The following is a 21,578-nucleotide window of genomic DNA, read 5'->3' as shown; positions in this document are numbered from 1 at the left end:
GCTGGGGCTAGACAGGTTAATTGGGGATGGGGGCGCTGTTTAGACTACTTATGCTAATTTGGCTAATTTTTTAAACGGCTTCCCACAAAATCCTTGATCGTACAATATGCATATTATTATTATTATTGGATAGAAAACAGTCTATAGTTTCTATAGGAGTTGAAATTTTGTCTCTAAGTGGAACAGAGCCCATTCTACAGCAATTTCCCTGACATGGAGTCAGATTTGAGAAATGTTGGCCACTGTTCTGAAGTCATTTAAAAGGGCACTCTCGTAGCTATGACTATACGGACACTTCTTACGTCTTCCCCTGGATGCCTTTACGTGATGACGATTCCAACGGGGTCGATTGCGCGTTCACAGGCCCTACAAATGAAAAAACCCTGAAGCTAGTCATTCTTTGGGAGCTGCGTCATGAGCCAAGAGGACACCGGCGCGCACTTGTTCCAAGCGTTAGTTTAGCCTGTTATATTTCTCCGGTCATCTTTTCACTCGTTATAGGAGTTAAAAACATCATAAGGTAGTTAATTTAAAGCGTTTTATAGCAATTTATATCCGTTTAGTGCGATTTTGGGACATTTATTTTTGCAACGATGTGAAAAGTTGGGCACGCTTTTCAGTTCATCCCGAACGCAGTTGACATTTCCACATGGCAAGAGGACAGCTTTCCACCAAAAGACGATTTCTCCCAAGAAAGGATCCTTTGCCCAAGATACTGATGGAAGAACAGCTCAAGGTAGGACATTTTTATTATGATAAATCGTGTTTCTGTCGAAACATTTTAGTGGCTTAGGACGCCATGTTTTTTGACGTAGCTTCGCTTGGCGCAAACTGTATTGAAAAGTAAGGATAAATTAAAAAATGTAATAACGCAATTGTATTAAGAATTAAATTGTCTATCAATCCCTGTCCACCCTGTATTTTTTAGTCACGTTTATGAGTATTTATGTATAAGAGTAGATCACTGTCTAAGTGGCGCAAGGACATTTTCTGACCAACTGAGCTACATTTCACATTGTCTAACCATGATTTTGGGGGCTAAATATAAACATTTTCGATCAAACTGTATATGCATGTTGTAATGTGATGTTACAGGAGTGTCATCGGAAGAATTCTGAGAAGGTTAGTGAAAAAATTAATATCTTTTGGCGATGTTGACTTTTATCGCTCACTTTGGCTAGAATCAATGCTGGGCTGCTAATTGCTATGTGCTAAGCTAATATAACGATTTATTGTGTTTTCGCTGTAAGACACTTAGAAAATCTGAAATATTGTCTGTATTCACAGGATCTGTGTCTTTCGATTCGTGTATGCTGTGTATTTTTACGAAATGTTTGATGATTAGTAGTTAGGTAAACACGTTGCTCATTGTAATTATTCTAGTCCATTTGTGATGGTGGGTGCAATTGTAAACTATGCCATCTACCTGAAATATGCACTTTTTTCTAACAAAACCTATCCCATACCATAAATATGTTATCAGACTGTCATCTAATGAGTTTTTTTGTTGGTTAGGGGCTATAAATATCTTAGTTTAGCCGAATTGGTGATGGCTACTGGTGTTGGTGGACAAATAAAAGATGGTGGATTATGCTAATGTGTTTTTAGGTAATAGATGTACATCTTTACATATTGTGTCTTCCCTGTAAAACATTTTAAAAATCGGAAATGTTGACTGGATTCACAAGATCTGTGTCTTTCATTAGCTGTATTGGACTTTAATGTGTGAAAGTTAAATATTTTAAAAAAATATTTCTTTTGAATTTCGCGGCACTGGTTTTTCAGTGGGGGGGGGGGGGGTGTGCCGCTAGCGCCACGCTGATCCTAGACAGGTTTATTAACAACAGTGGGGAAATCACTGTCCTCCGGTGTTGAAACAAATCAAATAAGTCAACAGCAATTAATAAAATGATCTGGCACACCCTGCCCTTGCAGATCAGAAGTTCCCAGATAGTAGCTGAGCCACCACTGCTGATACATACAGTAGCGCTGCCTTGTTTCCACCATAGTACTTTGACCTACAGATCTAGGATCTTCATTTGAGCTTTGAGCCAGTTTGCTACAGCAGGAAAATAATCCTGCAGCAAAAGGAAATGTGAATGATTATGTGGATTATAATTAATGGCCATTTTTGTAGGTGTTTATACATTTTTTGTAAGGGAAAATCAAGTCTGAAAATTCTGTCTGAAAAGTGGAAATTACAAACATCAGAAGCATTTTTTAAACTTCAAATGAACTACAAGTTGTGTATTTCCTGCATTGCAGGAAAGTTCTCTTGCAACAGGGTGATCAGATTAAGATCTTACATCTGTATCCTGTCCTTTGACCACCACAATAAGTTGCCATCAAATACAGGGGAAAGGAAGCAAGTTTCCAGAAATGAAGTCTTCCTGACTGGGTAATGTGCCCTCTTCCCTCTGTGTGGACAGCCAGTGCTATCTTTCTGCTGCTAAGGGCACCTTTCTCCAGCACACTGTCAACAATAGAGGCCTTCATGTTGTTGATGCTCTATTTAATGGTTGTAACTTATCACTGTTCAGAATAGCTTTTCACACCAAGAGTGCAGTGAGAGTGCAGTCACCAATGTGCAGTGAGAGGTACAAATAGGATTATGAGTGAGTGAAACTCATGCCGAGAAGTTTAGTGAGTATGATAGCAACACAAGGTGTCAGTGGTCTCTATTGAAACAGGTAGAATAATGCAGACATTTAATTAAGTGATAAAGCTCGAGAAGTGTTTGGAGGATATATTGGCACGGGTGTTGTTAGGCTCGAGACGAACTCTTCAGTGTCGTTATTCATTTTTCAGGAAAAGATTTTTTTTCAAATAGCTGTACTCGTATTTAACCTGTTGGGGAAAACATACTTACTGATATGATGTTATTTTGGTATCTTTTGGGGGCTACTGCCATCCGAGGCTCTTACATCAGTATTCTATGACTGAATTAAAACTTGGCGAAAATACAGGCCTGTTTTGACCTGTTACTTAGTTGTTAAAACTCCTTGGAGTTGGAGGAGGGGTGAAACGCTCGCTCATCCTCTCTTTTGTGTGAGACTCAGAGCATGTGATGAACAACCGACTTCTTCAGGCCATTCGCAAATGTGTTGCCTCAACTCCAGGGAATTAACAACTGACCTCACAGCTGTCTGCTCTGCGCTGGGCGTAAAGGTAATTCATCATATTAATATGCTAAATCAAAGATGATTGTTATTGTAGCATACGTGATTTAATTGACATGCAATGTATTTTTCTTTAGAAAAGTAAGTACAAGAAAATGTATAAACATGAATTCGAAAATCTATTCATATGCTGCTTTTTAAATCAATCTGGTGATATATTCTGGTTGACTAGACTGACCGCTGGCTGCACTCACAGTAAAACAATGTTAAGATGAGTGGTCAGTCTAGTCAACCAGGCTAATCTGGTCCACCCTGTGGAGTAAGTGGACATTTACCAGGGGTGTCAATGTATCCTTATGTTGTGTTGGCTTGGGTACATGGGTGATAGACCTTCGGGATTCTCACTAGTTTTGGTTACTTTACAGGGACCATATTCTCACTAGTTTTGGTTACTTTACAGGGACCATATTCTCACTAGTTTTGGTTACTTTACAGGGACCATATTCTCACTAGTTTTGGTTACTTTACAGGGACCATATTCTCACTAGTTTTGGTTACTTTACAGGGACCATATTCTCACTAGTTTTGGTTACTTTACAGGGACCATATTCTCACTAGTTTTGGTTACTTTACAGGGACCATATTCTCACTAGTTTTGGTTACTTTACAGGGACCATATTCTCACTAGTTTTGGTTACTTTACAGGGACCATATTCTCACTAGTTTTGGTTACTTTACAGGGACCATATTCTCACTAGTTTTGGTTACTTTACAGGGACCATATTCTCACTAGTTTTGGTTACTTTACAGGGACCATATTCTCACTAGTTTTGGTTACTTTACAGGGACCATATTCTCACTAGTTTTGGTTACTTTACAGGGACCATATTCTCACTAGTTTTGGTTACTTTACAGGGACCATATTCTCACTAGTTTTGGTTACTTTACAGGGACCATATTCTCACTAGTTTTATTGAGAAAATATTAAATTGAATCAATGTTGAAGGGTGGAAGGCTTGGATGCGTTTTTCAATAGCATATCTGACATAACAAACTCCTTGTCTGTATGTGACATATATAATCATGAAGTCTTACGCTGGCAGCATTTAGGACTCTACAACAATAGATACTTATTGTCTGTCTTTTATCTGAATGCCAACACTATAGATTCCATACGAGTCGATCACACTGAGTTCCTCAGCGATCTATATATTAGCCATATGTTTTCCACAGTGTGTGTGTGTGTGTGTGTGTGTGTGTGTGTGTGTGTGTGTGTGTGTGTGTGTGTGTGTGTGTGTGTGTGTGTGTGTGTATTCAGGCTTCAGGAATGTAAGTGTGAAACAGGCCTGCTGTTGTGAGTCAGCTCATCACAGAGATCATGGCTAAGTCACAAGGCCCGTTCTGCCTGTACTGTGTCCCAGGGAAAACAAGTCGCCAGGAGGCCTATTCTCTCTGGGACACAAAGCCTCCTCTGTCTGTCTTCCTCATCTTGTCATACTCTTAAAGGAAAATAGACTTCCTGTCAGACATCACTTTATTTTATTCACAAACTGTCACAAGGACATTGTGTAAAATGTTCTTGATAAATGATGTAATGTAGTCCCTGCTAAAACTGACCAAAACAGAACAGAATGGTACATTATACGTGTGATTCTGCACGCATGATTCCACAGAGCCAGTCTTTAACTGATTTATTATAATCCATGGAGTTAACAGGGACTTAATGTTATCTTCTTAATGGTATATACTAATCTACTGTATACTGATTTAATGTTATATACTAATCTACTGTATACTGATCTAATGTTATATACTAATCTACTGTATACTGATTTAATGTTCTATACTAATCTACTGTATACTGATTTAATGTTATATATGCTATCTAATGCTATCTACTGTATACTGATTTAATGCTATACACTAATCTACTGTATAATGATTTAATGTTATATACTAATCTACTGTATAATGATTTCATGTTATACACTAATCTACTGTATAATCATTTAATGCTATATATGCTATCTACTGTATACTGATTTAATGTTATATACTAATCTACTGTATAATCATTTAATGCTATATACTAATCTACTGTATAATGATTTCATGTTATACACTAATCTACTGTATAATGATTTAATGTTATATACTAATCTACTGTATACTGATTTAATGTTATATACTAATCTACTGTATACTGATTTAATCATATACACTAATCTACTGTATACTGATTTAATGTTATATACTAATCTACTGTATACTGATTTAATGTTATATATGCTATCTAATGCTATCTACTGTATAATGATTTAATGCTATATACTAATCGACTGTATACTGATTTAATGTTATATACTAATCGACTGTATAATGATTTAATGTTATTTACTAATCTACTGTATAATGATTTAATGCTGTATATGCTATCTACTGTATACTGATTTAATGTTCTATACTAATCTACTGTATACTGATTTAATGTTATACACTAATCTACTGTATAATGATTTAATGTTATATACTAATCGACTGTATACTGATTTAATGTTATACACTAATCTACTGTATAATGATTTAATGTTATATACTAATCAACTGCATAATGATTTAATGTTATAAACTAATCTACTGTATAATGATTTAATGCTATATATGCTATCTAATGCTATCTACTGTATACTGATTTAATGTTATACACTAATACACTGTATAATGATTTAATGTTATATACTAATCAACTGCATAATGATTTAATGTTATAAACTAATCTACTGTATAATGATTTAATGCTATATATGCTATCTAATGCTATCTACTGTATACTGATTTAATGTTATATACTAATCTACTGTATACTGATTTAATGCTATACACTAATACACTGTATAATGATTTCATGTTACATACTAATCTACTGTGTACTGATTTAATGTTATATACTAATCTACTGTATAATGATTTAATGCTATATAGTAATCTACAAATTTTTATCCATCTTTTTTTTAAACTGCATTGTTGGTTAGGGGCTCGGAAGTAAGCATTTCACTATAAGGTCTACACCTGTTGTATTCGCCGCATGTGACTAATAACATTTGATTTGATATATACTAATCTACTGTAATTATTTCATGCTTTATACTAATCTACCGTATGATTTCACACTTCTCTATGGCCTCCCCTCCCCTCTTCTCTTCTCCTCCTCTCCCCTCTTCTTCGCTCTTCTCCTCCTCCCCTCCGCTCTCTTTCTCCTTCTCCTCCTCTTCTTTCCCTCCCCTCCCCTCCTTTCGTCTCCTCTCCTCTAGGGACCTAAAGACTAAGATAGAGAAGGAGGACACTAAGATTGAGCTGCTGGGTACTCAGACCACCCTGGTAGACTCTCACTGTATCCGCTGTCTGCAGCCCTTCAAGTTCCTGGTCAACAGTAAGCGTCAGTGCATAGACTGTAAGATGTACACCTGCAAGGCATGCAGCCGCTACAACAAGAAGGATCACGGCTGGGTGTGCGACCCCTGTCGTATGACAAGGTGGGGGCCCGTGGGTGTCAAGGTCTCCTGAACACACAGCATTAAAGGAATCTCCTGAACACATAGTAATAACAGATGGGTTTGGAAAACTGACCAGGTCTTGAACCCAGATCGTCTGTATCATTATGAAGCTTCAGGCAGTCAGAGAAGAGGGCCAACTCTTAGAAGGATAGTAATAATATATAGTTAGAGAAGAGGGCCAACTCTTAGAAGGATGGTAATAATATATAGTTATAGTAGGGCCAACTCTTAGAAGGATAGTAATAATATATAGTTAGAGAAGAGGGCCAACTCTTAGAAGGATAGTAATAATATATAGTTAGAGAAGAGGGCCAACTCTTAGAAGGATAGTAATAATATATAGTTATAGTAGGGCCAACTCTTAGAAGGATAGTAATAATATATAGTTATAGTAGGGCCAACTCTTAGAAGGATAGTAATAATATATAGTTAGAGAAGAGGGCCAACTCTTAGAAGGATAGTAATAATATATAGTTAGAGAAGAGGGCCAACTCTTAGAAGGATAGTAATAATATATAGTTATAGTAGAGCCAACTCTTAGAAGGATAGTAATAATATATAGTTAGAGAAGAGGGCCAACTCTTAGAAGGATAGTAATAATATATAGTTAGAGAAGAGGGCCAACTCTTAGAAGGATCGTAATAATATATAGTTAGAGAAGAGAGCCAACTCTTAGAAGGACAGTAGTAATATAGAGTTATAGTAGGGCCAACTCTTAGAAGGCTAGTAATAATTGTGAGAGGACCAAGTAATTGGGCGTCACTCTAAAGCGGGAAGGTGGAACAAACGAGCCAGGAGTAGGTTTTCTTGATTGAACACAGTTCTCTATTGAGGGCATTCGGTCAACACAAACACTCCAACATGATCAATAAAATTCTCCCAAGGAAAAAAACATACATCTTCTTCTCCAGATCAAACAGGAACACAATACGATTATCTTTAAACTACAACAAAAGTCACGGGCTTGTCACCGTCTTAGTGGTTCTTCATGGATAGCTCCTCTGTCTCGGTGGCCATCTTCCAGAGATAGTATTTTCCACTCCCTGCTGGTTCCACACTCTCTCTTATAGGGGAAGGAGAATATCTCATTAGTACCGTCAGCTATGCTTGATTGCCTCTGGTTACCTTGTCTCCCATGCCTTGTTGAGCTACTATCCGTCAGCCCAGCCTGCCCTCTGGTGGTCCTTCCACATACCTTCCCCCTCAGGACCGAACCGGAGGGTCGGGCGCCAGACGCACCGTCTTGGTCTCGTCGGGACAGCGCGTCTGCATTCCCGTTCCTCGATCCGGCCGCGTGGATGACATGGAAAGAGAACGGTTGTAAAGCCAGAAACCATCTGGCTATTCTGTTGTTATTGTTTCTCTTACCAGCCATCCACGTGAGGGGTGCATGGTCCGTAACTAATGCAAACCTCCGACCCAGTAGGTAGTACCGGAGAAAATCGAGGACCCACTTAATGGCTAAGGCTTCTTTCTCTAAGGTAGCATATCTCTGTTCCCGATCGCTGAGCTTCCTACTTATGAAGAGAATCGGCTTCTCTGCTTCGCCTTTACCCTGAGCTAGTACGGCCCCGAGCCCCGTATCCGAGGCGTCGACCTGCACAATGAACTCTTGTGAGAAGTCCGGAGCCTGTAGGACGGGATCCGAACACAGGCCATCTTTTAGCAATTGAAAGGCCTCTTCCGTCTCGTCTTTCCACTCTACCTGGTTTGGCAAGTTTTTATTGATGAGGTTTGTGAGGGGATTGGCAATGGTTGCATATCCCGGGATAAAACGGCGATAATATCCCGTTATCCTTAAGAAGGCCCGAACGTCCTGCTTGGTCCGGGGTCGAGGCCAGTCCCGAATTGCCCTGGTCTTCTCTGCCTGTGGGCGTATTTTCCAATTCCCCACGGTGTACCCCAGGTATTCCGCTTCAGGCAGGCCCAGGCAAAATTTATTTGGATAAGGTCAACCCTGCCCCAAACTCACGAGCACCGCCCGTAATCGCAGGAGGTGAGAACGATTGTAAAGATAAGAGATAGTATTTTTCCACTTCCTGCTGGTTCCATACTCTCTATTATAGGGGAAGGAGAATGTCTCATTAGTACCATCAGCTGTGCTTAATTGCCTCTGGTTACCTTGTCTCCCATGCCTTGTTGGGCTACTATCCGTCAGCCCAGCCTGCCCTCTGGTGGTCCTTCCACATAATATATAGTTAGAGAAGAGGGCCAACTCTTAGAAGGATAGTAACAATATATAGTTATAGTAGGGCCAACTCTTAGAAGGATAGTAATAATATATAGTTATAGTAGGGCCAACTCTTAGAAGGATAGTAATAATATATAGTTAGAGAAGAAGGCCAACTCTTAGAAGGATAGTAATAATATATAGTTATAGTAGGGCCAACTCTTAGAAGGATAGTAATAATATATAGTTAGAGAAGAGGGCCAACTCTTAGAAGGATAGAAATAATATATAGTTAGAGAAGAGGGTCAACTCTTAGAAGGATAGTAATAATATATAGTTAGAGAAGAGGGCCAACTCTTAGAAGGAGGGTAGTAATATATAGTTATAGTGGGGCCAACTCTTAGAAGGATAGTAATAATATATAGTTAGAGAAGAGGGCCAACTCTTAGAAGGATAGTAATAATATATAGTTATAGTAGGGCCAACTCTTAGAAGGATAGTAATAATATATAGTTATAGTAGGGCCAACCCTTAGAAGGATAGTAATAATATATAGTTATAGTAGGGCCAACTCTTAGAATGATAGTAATAATATATAGTTAGAGAAGAGGGCCAACTCTTAGAAGGATAGTAATAATATATAGTTAGAGAAGAGGGCCAACTCTTAGAAGGATAGTAATAATATATAGTTATAGTAGGGCCAACTCTTAGAAGGATAGTAATAATATATAGTTATAGTAGGGCCAACTCTTAGAAGGATAGTAATAATATATAGTTAGAGAAGAGGGCCAACTCTTAGAAGGATAGTAACAATATATAGTAAGAGAAGAGGGCCAACTCTTAGAAGGATAGTAATAATATATAGTAAGAGAAGAGGGCCAACTCTTAGAAGGATGGTAATAATATATAGTTAGAGAAGAGGGCCAACTCTTAGAAGGATAGTAATAATATATAGTTAGAGAAGAGGGCTAACTCTTAGAAGGATAGTAATAATATATAGTTAGAGAAGAGGGCCAACTCTTAGAAGGATAGTAATAATATATAGTTAGAGAAGAGGGCCAACTCTTAGAAGGATAGTAATAATATATAGTTAGAGAAGAGGGCCAACTCTTAGAAGGCTAGTAATAATTTATAGTTAGAGAAGAGGGTCAAGAGTCCTGTTCAGGTGACATGGTCAGGAAACTATTCTATCTCTATGGGGTTCATATTGAGACTGGAGTGACTCTCCCAGCTCTATGGGGTTCATATTGAGACTGGAGTGACTCTCCTAGCTCTATGGGGTTCATATTGAGACTGGAGTGACTCTCCTAGCTCTATGGAGTTCATATTGAGACTGGAGTGACTCTCCTACCTCTATGGGGTTCATATTGAGACTGGAGTGACTCTCCTAGCTCTGTGGGGTTCATATTGAGACTGGAGTGACTCTCCTAGCTCTATGGGGTTCATATTGAGACTGAAGTGACTCTCCTAGCTCTATGGGGTTCATATTGAGACTGGAGTGACTCTCCCAGCTCTATGGGGTTCATATTGAGACTGGAGTGACTCTCCTAGCTCTATGGAGTTCATATTGAGACTGGAGTGACTCTCCTACCTCTATGGGGTTCATATTGAGACTGAAGTGACTCTCCTAGCTCTATGGGGTTCATATTGAGACTGGAGTGACTCTCCTAGCTCTATGGGGTTCATATTGAGACTGGAGTGACTCTCCTACCTCTATGGGGTTCATATTGAGACTGAAGTGACTCTCCTAGCTCTGTGGGGTTTCATATTGAGACTGGAGTGACTCTCCTGGCTCCATGGGGTTCATATTGAGACTGGAGTGACTCTCCTAGCTCTATGGGGTTCATATTGAGACTGGAGTGATTCTCCTAGCTATGTGGGGTTCATATTGAGACTGGAGTGACTCTCCTAGCTCTATGGGGTTCATATTGAGACTGAAGTGACTTGTGTGTACCTTGCAGGGTCCTGAAAATCGGAACGGTGGGATGGTACCATGACAACGTGCGTACCCGTTTCAAGCGCTTCGGCAGTGCCAAGGTGATGAAGTCTCTTTACAAGCGACTCAACGGAGAGGGTGGGTTCTTTTTGTTTGATTATTGATTCATTGTGCATACTTCTAAATGTAAGCCCATGTTACAGTTGTGGTTGTTGTTGAGACGTGTCCAAGTGTCACATTTTGGTCACCAAATGATCAGTAGTGTGACACATGGCTGGCTGTAATGAAGAGTCACATGGTAGGGCCTGTACTTGACATCGGGGTGACATGCCCATGCTATGATGACAAATGGTCACCACTGGCAGCTGGTGGGAGGAGCTATAGGAGGACGGGCTCATTGTAAACGGAATGGTATCAAACACATCAAACATATAGAAACCACCTGTTTGACTCCGTTCCATTGATTCCATTCCAGCCATTACAATGAGCCTGTCCTCCTATAGCTCCTGCCACCAGCCTCCACTAATGCTCACATGTAGCGTTCTAGAACTGGGAACAGTGTTCTAGAACTGAGTGGCTGTTGTCTGTTCGTTATTCTAACAGTTCTCTTGACCCACACCTCAAAAGTTTGGACACACCTACTCATTCAAGGGTTTTTCTTTATTTTTTACTATTTTCTACATTGTAGAATAGTGAAGACATCAAAACTTTGAAATAATCTGGAATCATGTAGTAACCAAAAGTGTTAAACAAATCAAAATATATTTTAGATTCCTGCCTTGATGACAGCTTTGCACATTCTTGGCATTCTCTCAACCAGCTTCACCTGGAATGCTTTTCCAACAGTCTTGAAGGAGTTCCCACATATGCTGAGCACTTGTTGGCTGCTTTTCCTTCACTCTGAGGTCCAACTCATCCCAAACCATTTCAATTCGGTTGAGGTCAGGTGATTGTGGAGACCTGGTCATCTCATGCAGCACTCCATCACTCTCTCCGCCCTTACACAGCCTGGAGGTGTGTTTTGGGTCATTGTCCTGTTTAAAAACAAATAATAGTCCCACTAAGGGCAAACCAGATGGGATGGCGTATTGCTGCAGAATGCTGTGGTAGCCATGCTGGTTAGGTGTGCCTTGAATTCTAAATAAATCCCTGTCAGTGTCATCAGCAAAGCACCCCCACGCCATCACACCTCCTCCATTCTTCACGGTGGAAACTACACATGCGGAGATCATCCATACACCTACTCTGCGTCTCACAAAGACACTAAGATTGGAACCAAAAATCTAGAATTTGGACTCATCAGACCAAAGGACAAAATTCCACCGGTCTAATGTTCATTGCTCGTGTTTCTTGGCCCAAGCAAGTCTCTTCTTCTTATCGTTTAGTAGTGGTTTCTTTGCAGCAATTTGACCATGATGGCCTGATTCACACAGTCTCCTCTGTACAGTGGATGTTGAGATGTGTCTGTTACTTGAAATCTGTGAAGCATTTATTTGGGTTGAAATTTCTGAGGCTGGTAACTCTGATGAACTTTGCAACTCTTATGAACTCTGCAGCAAAGGTAACTCTGGGTCTTCCTTTCCTGTGGCGGTCCTCATGAGAGCCAGTTTCATCATAGTGCTTAATGGTTTTTGCGACTGCACTTGAAGAAACTTTCAAAGTTCTTGAAATTTTCCGGATTGACTGACCTTCATGTCCTAAAGTAATGATGTCCTGTCATTTCTCTTTGCTTATTTGAGCTGTGTTTCCATAATATGGACTTGGTCTTTTACCAAATAGGGCTATCTTCTGTATACCACCCCTACCTTGTCACAACACAACTGATTGGCTCAAACGCATTAGGAAGGAAAGGAATTCCACAAATTAACTTTTAACAAGGAACATCTGTTAATCGAAATGTATTCCAGGTGACTACCTCATGAATGAAGCTGGTTGAGAGAATGCCAAGCATGTGTAAAGTTGTCATCAAGGCAAAGGGTGGCTACTTTGAAGAATCTCAAAAAATAGAATATATTTTGATTTGTGGTTACTACATGATTCCATATGTGTTATTTAATAGTTGTGATGTCTTCACTATTATTCTACAATGTAGAAAATAGTAAAATAAAGAAAAATCATGGAATGAGTAGGTGACTGGTACTGTCTATATAATTATTAGTAACAGAATATCACTTCTCTCTGTCTTCACAGGCGCTCGTCGTGACAGTGACACACAAAGCATGCCTGATATCCGCAGTAAGTAGAATAGATGAAGGCAATGGGAAAAATATATAAATATTTCAACATACCTGAAAACTGCTTAGCCCCGTGGTACTTTTGCATATCATAACGGAGTTGACAACACCAGCATAAGCACTATGATATGCAAACGTAACACGGGGTTACCCAATTTGAGAAGAAAAAAAAGTCACCCCTTCTTCTCCCTCTCTCCCTCTGTAGATGATAGGTACAATGGTCATGATGAGGACTATGCAGAAGCAGAAGCTCAGCGATACAAAACGGTAAACAGTTTCTCCTCTCAATGTCGTTCTCGAGAACCTGGATATCATATCCCAGACTCACTACTTCTCTTTATGTCTCCATCCTGTTGTTTTGTCAGATGCGAAAGAACAAGCGCCTGCTCTCTGTTCATCCCATGGACTTGGATGTGGATATAGAAGAGTATTTTCCACCCCACTCTCGCACTCACTCTCGTCGACAATCCTACCAGGTAGACGGACAAAACTCTCCTGGTTTCTACTAGCCAAAAGTAGTGCATTGTGGGAATAGGGGGTTATTTGAGATTGTGACGGTTATGTCACCTCTGTACAGCAGATCCAGGAGGAGCGAAGCGGTGGTCACCGGGGTGACACGGAGTACATGGACTCCATGCAGCAGCAACAACATCGCATGAACCGTAGGAAGAGCCTGGATAGGTACAACATGCGCCCTGGTAAGCAACAAGCACACACACTCCCACACACACTCCCACACACAGACATTCAATCAGAGCTGGTTAGTTTGCAATGTAATGGCATTACAATACTACAACAACAGTAATCTCACGCCAAACGGACATTTTCTAATATAACCTGAGCTAAAGCGATGGTCCTCAGATGATGGGCAGTATGGGATGGTGCGTGCCCGCTCCCTGTCCAAGATCAGCTCCTCAATGAACCGCCAGCACTATGTGGACACGTCAGAAGAGGAGGAGGGAGGGCGCAACACCATGTACCAGACCCCCTATCGCCGACGCCCTTCCTACAGCCGAGTTGGCTCTCACGAGAACCTGCAGGTTCCAACACAGCCACCGGTAGGGTGTGTGTTTCTGTGTGTTTGTAAGAAAGAGAGAGTGAAATAGAGCTGAAACAGAGATGAGACAGATGATGTCTCTCTACACTATTAAACTACCCTGACATGAGACAGATGTATTGTATTGGTCTCACCTCCCTCCTTTCCTGTCATTTTGTATTGGTCTCACCTCACTTGGTCTCACCTCCCTCCTTTCCTGTCATTTTGAATTGGTCTCACCTCACTTGGTCTCACCTCCCTCCTTTCCTGTCATTTTGAATTGGTCTCACCTCACTTGGTCTCACCTCCCTCCTTTCCTGTCATTTTGAATTGGTCTCACCTCACTTGGTCTCACCTCCCTCCTTTCCTGTCATTTTGAATTGGTCTCACCTCACTTGGTCTCACCTCCCTCCTTTCCTGTCATTTTGAATTGGTCTCACCTCACTTGGTCTCATCTCACTCCTCTCCTGTCATTTTGAATTAGTCTCGCCTCACTTGGTCTCACCTCACTCCTCTCCTGTCATTTTGTATTGGTCTCACCTCACTCCTCTCCTGTCATGTTGTATTGGTCTCACCTAACTTGGTCTCACCTCACTTGGTCTCACCTCACTCCTCTCCTGTCATTTTGAATTGGTCTCACCTCACTCCTCTCCTGTCATTTTGTATTGGTCTCACCTCACTTGGTCTCACCTCACTCCTCTCTTGTCATTTTGTATTGGTCTCACCTCACTTGGTCTCATCTCCCTCCTTTCCTGTCATTTTGTATTGGTCTCACCTCACTTGGTCTCACCTCACTCCTCTCCTGTCATTTTGTATTGGTCTCACCTCACTTGGTCTCACCTCACTCCTCTCCTGTCATTTTGTATTGGTCTCACCTCACTTGGTCTCACCTCACTCCTCTCCTGTCATTTTGTATTGGTCTCACCTCACTTGGTCTCACCTCACTCCTCTCCTGTCATTTTGAATTGGTCTCACCTCACTCCACTCCTGTCATTTTGTATTGGTCTCACCTCACTTGGTCTCAACTCACTCCTCTCCTGTCATTTTGTATTGGTCTCACCTCACTTGGACTCACCTCACTTGGTCTCACCTCACTTGGTCTCACCTCACTCCTCTCCTGTCATTTTGAATTGGTCTCACCTCACTCCACTCCTGTCATTTTGTATTGGTCTCACCTCACTTGGTCTCACCTCACTCCTCTCTTGTCATTTTGTATTGGTCTCACCTCACTTGGTCTCACCTCACTCCTCTCCCGTCATTTTGTATTGGTCTCACCTCACTTGGTCTCACCTCACCTCACTCCTCTCCTGTCATTTTGTATTGGTCTCACCTCACTCCTCTCCTGTCATTTTGTATTGGTCTCACCTCACTCCTCTCCTGTCATTTTGAATGGGTCTGACCTCACTCCTCTCCTGTCATTTTGTATTGGTCTCACCTCACTTGGTCTCATCTCCCTCCTTTCCTGTCATTTTGTATTGGTCTCACCTCACTTGGTCTCACCTCACTCCTCTCCTGTCATTTTGTATTGGTCTCACCTCACTTGGTCTCACCTCACTCCTCTCCTGTCATTTTGTATTGGTCTCACCTCACTTGGTCTCACCTCACCTCACTCCTCTCCTGTCATTTTTAATTGGTCTCACCTCACTTGGTCTCACCTCACTCCTCTCCTGTCATTTTGTATTGGTCTCACCTCACTTGGTCTCACCTCACTCCTCTCCTGTCATTTTGAATTGGTCTCACCTCACTCCTCTCCTGTCATTTTGTATTGGTCTCACCTCACTTGGTCTCATCTCACTCCTCTCTTGTCATTTTGTATTGGTCTCACCTCACTTTATCTCATCTCCCTCCTTTCCTGTCATTTTGTATTGGTCTCACCTCACCTGGTCTCACCTCACTCCTCTCCTGTCATTTTGTATTGGTCTCACCTCACTTGGTCTCACCTCACTCCTCTCCTGTCATTTTGTATTGGTCTCACCTCACTTGGTCTCACCTCACTCCTCTCTTGTCATTTTGTATTGGTCTCACCTCACTTGGTCTCATCTCCCTCCTTTCCTGTCATTTTGTATTGGTCTCACCTCACTTGGTCTCACCTCACTCCTCTCCTGTCATTTTGTATTGGTCTCACCTCACTTGGTCTCACCTCACTCCTCTCCTGTCATTTTGTATTGGTCTCACCTCACTTGGTCTCACCTCACTCCTCTCCTGTCATTTTGTATTGGTCTCACCTCACTTGGTCTCACCTCACTCCTCTCCTGTCATTTTGAATTGGTCTGACCTCACTCCTCTCCTGTCATTTTGTATTGGTCTCACCTCACTTGGTCTCACCTCACTCCTATCCTGTCATTTTGTATTGGTCTCACCTCACTTGGTCTCACTGCACTCCTTTCCTGTCATTTTGTATTGGTCTCACCTCACTTGGTCTCACCTCCCTCCTTTCCTGTCATTTTGTATTGGTCTCACCTCACTTGGTCTCACCTCACTCCTCTCCTGTCATTTTGTATTGGTCTCACCTCACTTGGTCTCATCTTACTCCTCTCCTGTCATTTTGAATTGGTCTCACCTCACTCCACTCCTGTCATTTTGTATTGGTCTCACCTCATTTGGTCTCACCTCACTCCTCTCCTGTCATTTTGTATTGGTCTCACCTCACTTGGTCTCACCTCACCTCACTCCTCTCCTGTCATTTTGTATTGGTCTCACCTCACTCCTCTCCTGTCATTTTGTATTGGTCTCACCTCACTCCGCTCCTGTCATTTTGAATTGGTCTCACCTCACTTGGTCTCACCTCACTCCTCTTCTGTCATTTTGTATTGGTCTCACCTCACTTGGTCTTACCTCACTCCTCTCCTGTCATTTTGTATTGGTCTCACCTCACTTGGTCTCATCTCACTCCTCTCCTGTCATTTTGAATTAGTCTCGCCTCACTTGGTCTCACCTCACTCCTCTCCTGTCATTTTGTATAGGTCTCACCTCACTTGGTCTCACCTCACTCGTCTCCTGTCATTTTCTATTGGTCTCACCTCACCTGGTCTCACCTCACTCCTCTCCTGTCATTTTGTATTGGTCTCACCTCACTTGGTCTCACCTCACTCCTCTCCGGTCATTTTTAATTGGTCTCACCTCACTCCTCTCCTGTCATTTTGAATTAGTCTCGCCTCACTTGGTCTCACCTCACTCCTCTCCTGTCATTTTGTATAGGTCTCACCTCACTTGGTCTCACCTCACTCGTCTCCTGTCATTTTCTATTGGTCTCACCTCACCTGGTCTCACCTCACTCCTCTCCTGTCATTTTGTATTGGTCTCACCTCACTTGGTCTCACCTCACTCCTCTCCGGTCATTTTTAATTGGTCTCACCTCACTCCTCTCCTGTCATTTTGTATTGGTCTCACCTCACTTGGTCTCACCTCCCTCCTTTCCTGTCATTTTGTATTGGTCTCACCTCACTTGGTCTCATCTTACTCCTCTCCTGTCATTTTGAATTGGTCTCACCTCACTCCACTCCTGTCATTTTGTATTGGTCTCACCTCACTTGGTCTCAAATCATTCCTCTCCTGTCATTTTGTATTGGTCTCACCTCACTTGGACTCACCTCATTTGGTCTCACCTCACTCCTCTCCTGTCATTTTGTATTGGTCTCACCTCACTTGGTCTCACCTCACCTCACTCCTCTCCTGTCATTTTGTATTGGTCTCACCTCACTCCTCTCCTGTCATTTTGTATTGGTCTCACCTCACTCCGCTCCTGTCATTTTGAATTGGTCTCACCTCACTTGGTCTCACCTCACTCCTCTTCTGTCATTTTGTATTGGTCTCACCTCACTTGGTCTTACCTCACTCCTCTCCTGTCATTTTCTATTGGTCTCACCTCACTTGGTCTCATCTCACTCCTCTCCTGTCATTTTGAATTAGTCTCGCCTCACTTGGTCTCACCTCACTCCTCTCCTGTCATTTTGAATTAGTCTCGCCTCACTTGGTCTCACCTCACTCGTCTCCTGTCATTTTCTATTGGTCTCACCTCACCTGGTCTCACCTCACTCCTCTCCTGTCATTTTGTATTGGTCTCACCTCACTTGGTCTCACCTCACTCCTCTCCGGTCATTTTTAATTGGTCTCACCTCACTCCTCTCCTGTCATTTTGTATTGGTCTCACCTCACCTGGTCTCATTTCCCTCCTTTCCTGTCATTTTGTATTGGTCTCACCTCACTTGGTCTCACCTCACTCCTCTCCTGTCATTTTGTATTGGTCTCACCTCACTTGGTCTCACCTCACTCCTCTCCTGTCATTTTTAATTGGTCTCACCTCACTCCTTTCCTGTCATTTTGTATTGGTCTCACCTCACTTGGTCTCACCTCACTCCTTTCCTGTCATTTTGAATTGGTCTCACCTCACTTGGTCTCACCTCCCTCCTTTCCTGTCATTTTGAATTGGTCTCACCTCACTTGGTCTCATCTCACTCCTCTCCTGTCATTTTGAATTGGTCTAACCTCACTTGGTCTCACCTCACTCTTCTCCTGTCATTTTGAATTAGTCTCGCCTCACTTGGTCTCACCTCACTCCTCTCCTGTCATTTTGTATTGGTCTCACCTCACTTGGTCTCACCTCACTCCTCTCCTGTCATGTTGTATTGGTCTCACCTAACTTGGTCTCACCTCACTTGGTCTCACCTCACTCCTCTCCTGTCATTTTGAATTGGTCTCACCTCACTCCTCTCCTGTCATTTTGTATTGGTCTCACCTCACTTGGTCTCACCTCACTCCTCTCTTATCATTTTGTATTGGTCTCACCTCACTTGGTCTCATCTCCCTCCTTTCCTGTCATTTTGTATTGGTCTCACCTCACTTGGTCTCACCTCACTCCTCTCCTGTCATTTTGTATTGGTCTCACCTCACTTGGTCTCACCTCACTCCTCTCCTGTCATTTTTAATTGGTCTCATCTCACTCCTTTCCTGTCATTTTGTATTGGTCTCACCTAACTTGGTCTCACCTCCCTCCTTTCCTGTCATTTTGTATTGGTCTCACCTCACTTGGTCTCACCTCACTCCTCTCCTGTCATTTTGTATTGGTCTCACCTCACTTGGACTCACCTCACTTGGTCTCACCTCACTCCTCTCCTGTCATTTTGTATTGGTCTCACCTCACTTGGTCTCACCTCACCTCACTCCTCTCCTGTCATTTTGTATTGGTCTCACCTCACTCCTCTCCTGTCATTTTGTATTGGTCTCACCTCACTCCTCTCCTGTCATTTTGAATTGGTCTCACCTCACTTGGTCTCACCTCACTCCTCTCCTGTCATTTTGTATTGGTCTCACCTCACTTGGTCTCACCTCACTTGGTCTCACCTCACTCCTCTCCTGCCATTTTGTATTGGTCTCACCTCACTTGGTCTCACCTCACTCCTCTCCTGTCATTTTTAATTGGTCTCACCTCACTTGGTCTCACCTCACTCCTCTCCTGTCATTTTGTATTGGTCTCACCTCACTTGGTCTCACCTCACTCCTCTCCTGTCATTTTGAATTGGTCTGACTCACTCCTCTCCTGTCATTTTGTATTGGTCTCACCTCACTTGGTCTCACCTCACTCCTCTATTGTCATTTTGTATTGGTCTCACCTCACTTGGTCTCATCTCCCTCCTTTCCTGTCATTTTGTATTGGTCTCACCTCACTTGGTCTCATCTCACTCCTCTCCTGTCATTTTGAATTAGTCTCGCCTCACTTGGTCTCACCTCACTCCTCTCCTGTCATTTTGTATAGGTCTCACCTCACTTGGTCTCACCTCACTCGTCTCCTGTCATTTTCTATTGGTCTCACCTCACCTGGTCTCACCTCACTCCTCTCCTGTCATTTTGTATTGGTCTCACCTCACTTGGTCTCACCTCACTCCTCTCCGGTCATTTTTAATTGGTCTCACCTCACTCCTCTCCTGTCATTTTGTATTGGTCTCACCTCACTTGGTCTCACCTCCCTCCTTTCCTGTCATTTTGTATTGGTCTCACCTCACTTGGTCTCACCTCACTCCTCTCCTGTCATTTTGTATTGGTCTCACCTCACTTGGTCTCATCTTACTCCTCTCCTGTCATTTTTAATTGGTCTCATCTCACTCCTTTCCTGTCATTTTGTATTGGTCTCACCTAACTTGGTCTCACCTCCCTCCTTTCCTGTCATTTTGTATTGGTCTCACCTCACTTGGTCTCACCTCACTCCTCTCCTGTCATTTTGTATTGGTCTCACCTCACTTGGACTCACCTCACTTGGTCTCACCTCACTCCTCTCCTGTCATTTTGTATTGGTCTCACCTCACTTGGTCTCACCTCACCTCACTCCTCTCCTGTCATTTTGTATTGGTCTCACCTCACTCCTCTCCTGTCATTTTGTATTGGTCTCACCTCACTCCTCTCCTGTCATTTTGAATTGGTCTCACCTCACTTGGTCTCACCTCACTCCTCTCCTGTCATTTTGTATTGGTCTCACCTCACTTGGTCTCACCTCACTTGGTCTCACCTCACTCCTCTCCTGCCATTTTGTATTGGTCTCACCTCACTTGGTCTCACCTCACTCCTCTCCTGTCATTTTTAATTGGTCTCACCTCACTTGGTCTCACCTCACTCCTCTCCTGTCATTTTGTATTGGTCTCACCTCACTTGGTCTCACCTCACTCCTCTCCTGTCATTTTGAATTGGTCTGACTCACTCCTCTCCTGTCATTTTGTATTGGTCTCACCTCACTTGGTCTCACCTCACTCCTCTATTGTCATTTTGTATTGGTCTCACCTCACTTGGTCTCATCTCCCTCCTTTCCTGTCATTTTGTATTGGTCTCACCTCACTTGGTCTCATCTCACTCCTCTCCTGTCATTTTGAATTAGTCTCGCCTCACTTGGTCTCACCTCACTCCTCTCCTGTCATTTTGTATAGGTCTCACCTCACTTGGTCTCACCTCACTCGTCTCCTGTCATTTTCTATTGGTCTCACCTCACCTGGTCTCACCTCACTCCTCTCCTGTCATTTTGTATTGGTCTCACCTCACTTGGTCTCACCTCACTCCTCTCCGGTCATTTTTAATTGGTCTCACCTCACTCCTCTCCTGTCATTTTGTATTGGTCTCACCTCACTTGGTCTCACCTCCCTCCTTTCCTGTCATTTTGTATTGGTCTCACCTCACTTGGTCTCACCTCACTCCTCTCCTGTCATTTTGTATTGGTCTCACCTCACTTGGTCTCATCTTACTCCTCTCCTGTCATTTTGAATTGGTCTCACCTCACTCCACTCCTGTCATTTTGTATTGGTCTCACCTCACTTGGTCTCAAATCATTCCTCTCCTGTCATTTTGTATTGGTCTCACCTCACTTGGACTCACCTCATTTGGTCTCACCTCACTCCTCTCCTGTCATTTTGTATTGGTCTCACCTCACTTGGTCTCACCTCACCTCACTCCTCTCCTGTCATTTTGTATTGGTCTCACCTCACTCCGCTCCTGTCATTTTGAATTGGTCTCACCTCACTTGGTCTCACCTCACTCCTCTTCTGTCATTT

The 21,578-nt window shown here is 42.4% G+C and overlaps 1 protein-coding gene across 1 annotated transcript in view; it reads left to right on the top strand.

Moving 5' to 3' along the window:
* Window positions 1–2,583: 2,583 nt before the first annotated feature.
* The window catches only part of LOC129840322 (melanophilin-like), a 42,571-nt gene continuing 23,576 nt past the window's right edge, over window positions 2,584–21,578 (top strand). The window contains exons 1-8 of the mRNA XM_055908123.1: window positions 2,584–2,597; window positions 6,431–6,652; window positions 10,805–10,917; window positions 12,970–13,014; window positions 13,219–13,280; window positions 13,379–13,489; window positions 13,591–13,711; window positions 13,875–14,071. Coding sequence (XP_055764098.1) covers window positions 2,584–2,597; window positions 6,431–6,652; window positions 10,805–10,917; window positions 12,970–13,014; window positions 13,219–13,280; window positions 13,379–13,489; window positions 13,591–13,711; window positions 13,875–14,071 — 885 coding nt within the window. The remainder of the gene's footprint in view (window positions 2,598–6,430; window positions 6,653–10,804; window positions 10,918–12,969; window positions 13,015–13,218; window positions 13,281–13,378; window positions 13,490–13,590; window positions 13,712–13,874; window positions 14,072–21,578) is intronic.

This window comes from Salvelinus fontinalis, chromosome 41 (genome assembly GCF_029448725.1).
Source record: "Salvelinus fontinalis isolate EN_2023a chromosome 41, ASM2944872v1, whole genome shotgun sequence".
Taxonomy (NCBI): Eukaryota; Metazoa; Chordata; class Actinopteri; order Salmoniformes; family Salmonidae; genus Salvelinus; species Salvelinus fontinalis.
The sequence above is the reverse complement of the archived record's forward strand: the minus strand, read 5'-3'. Positions and strand labels throughout refer to the sequence as shown.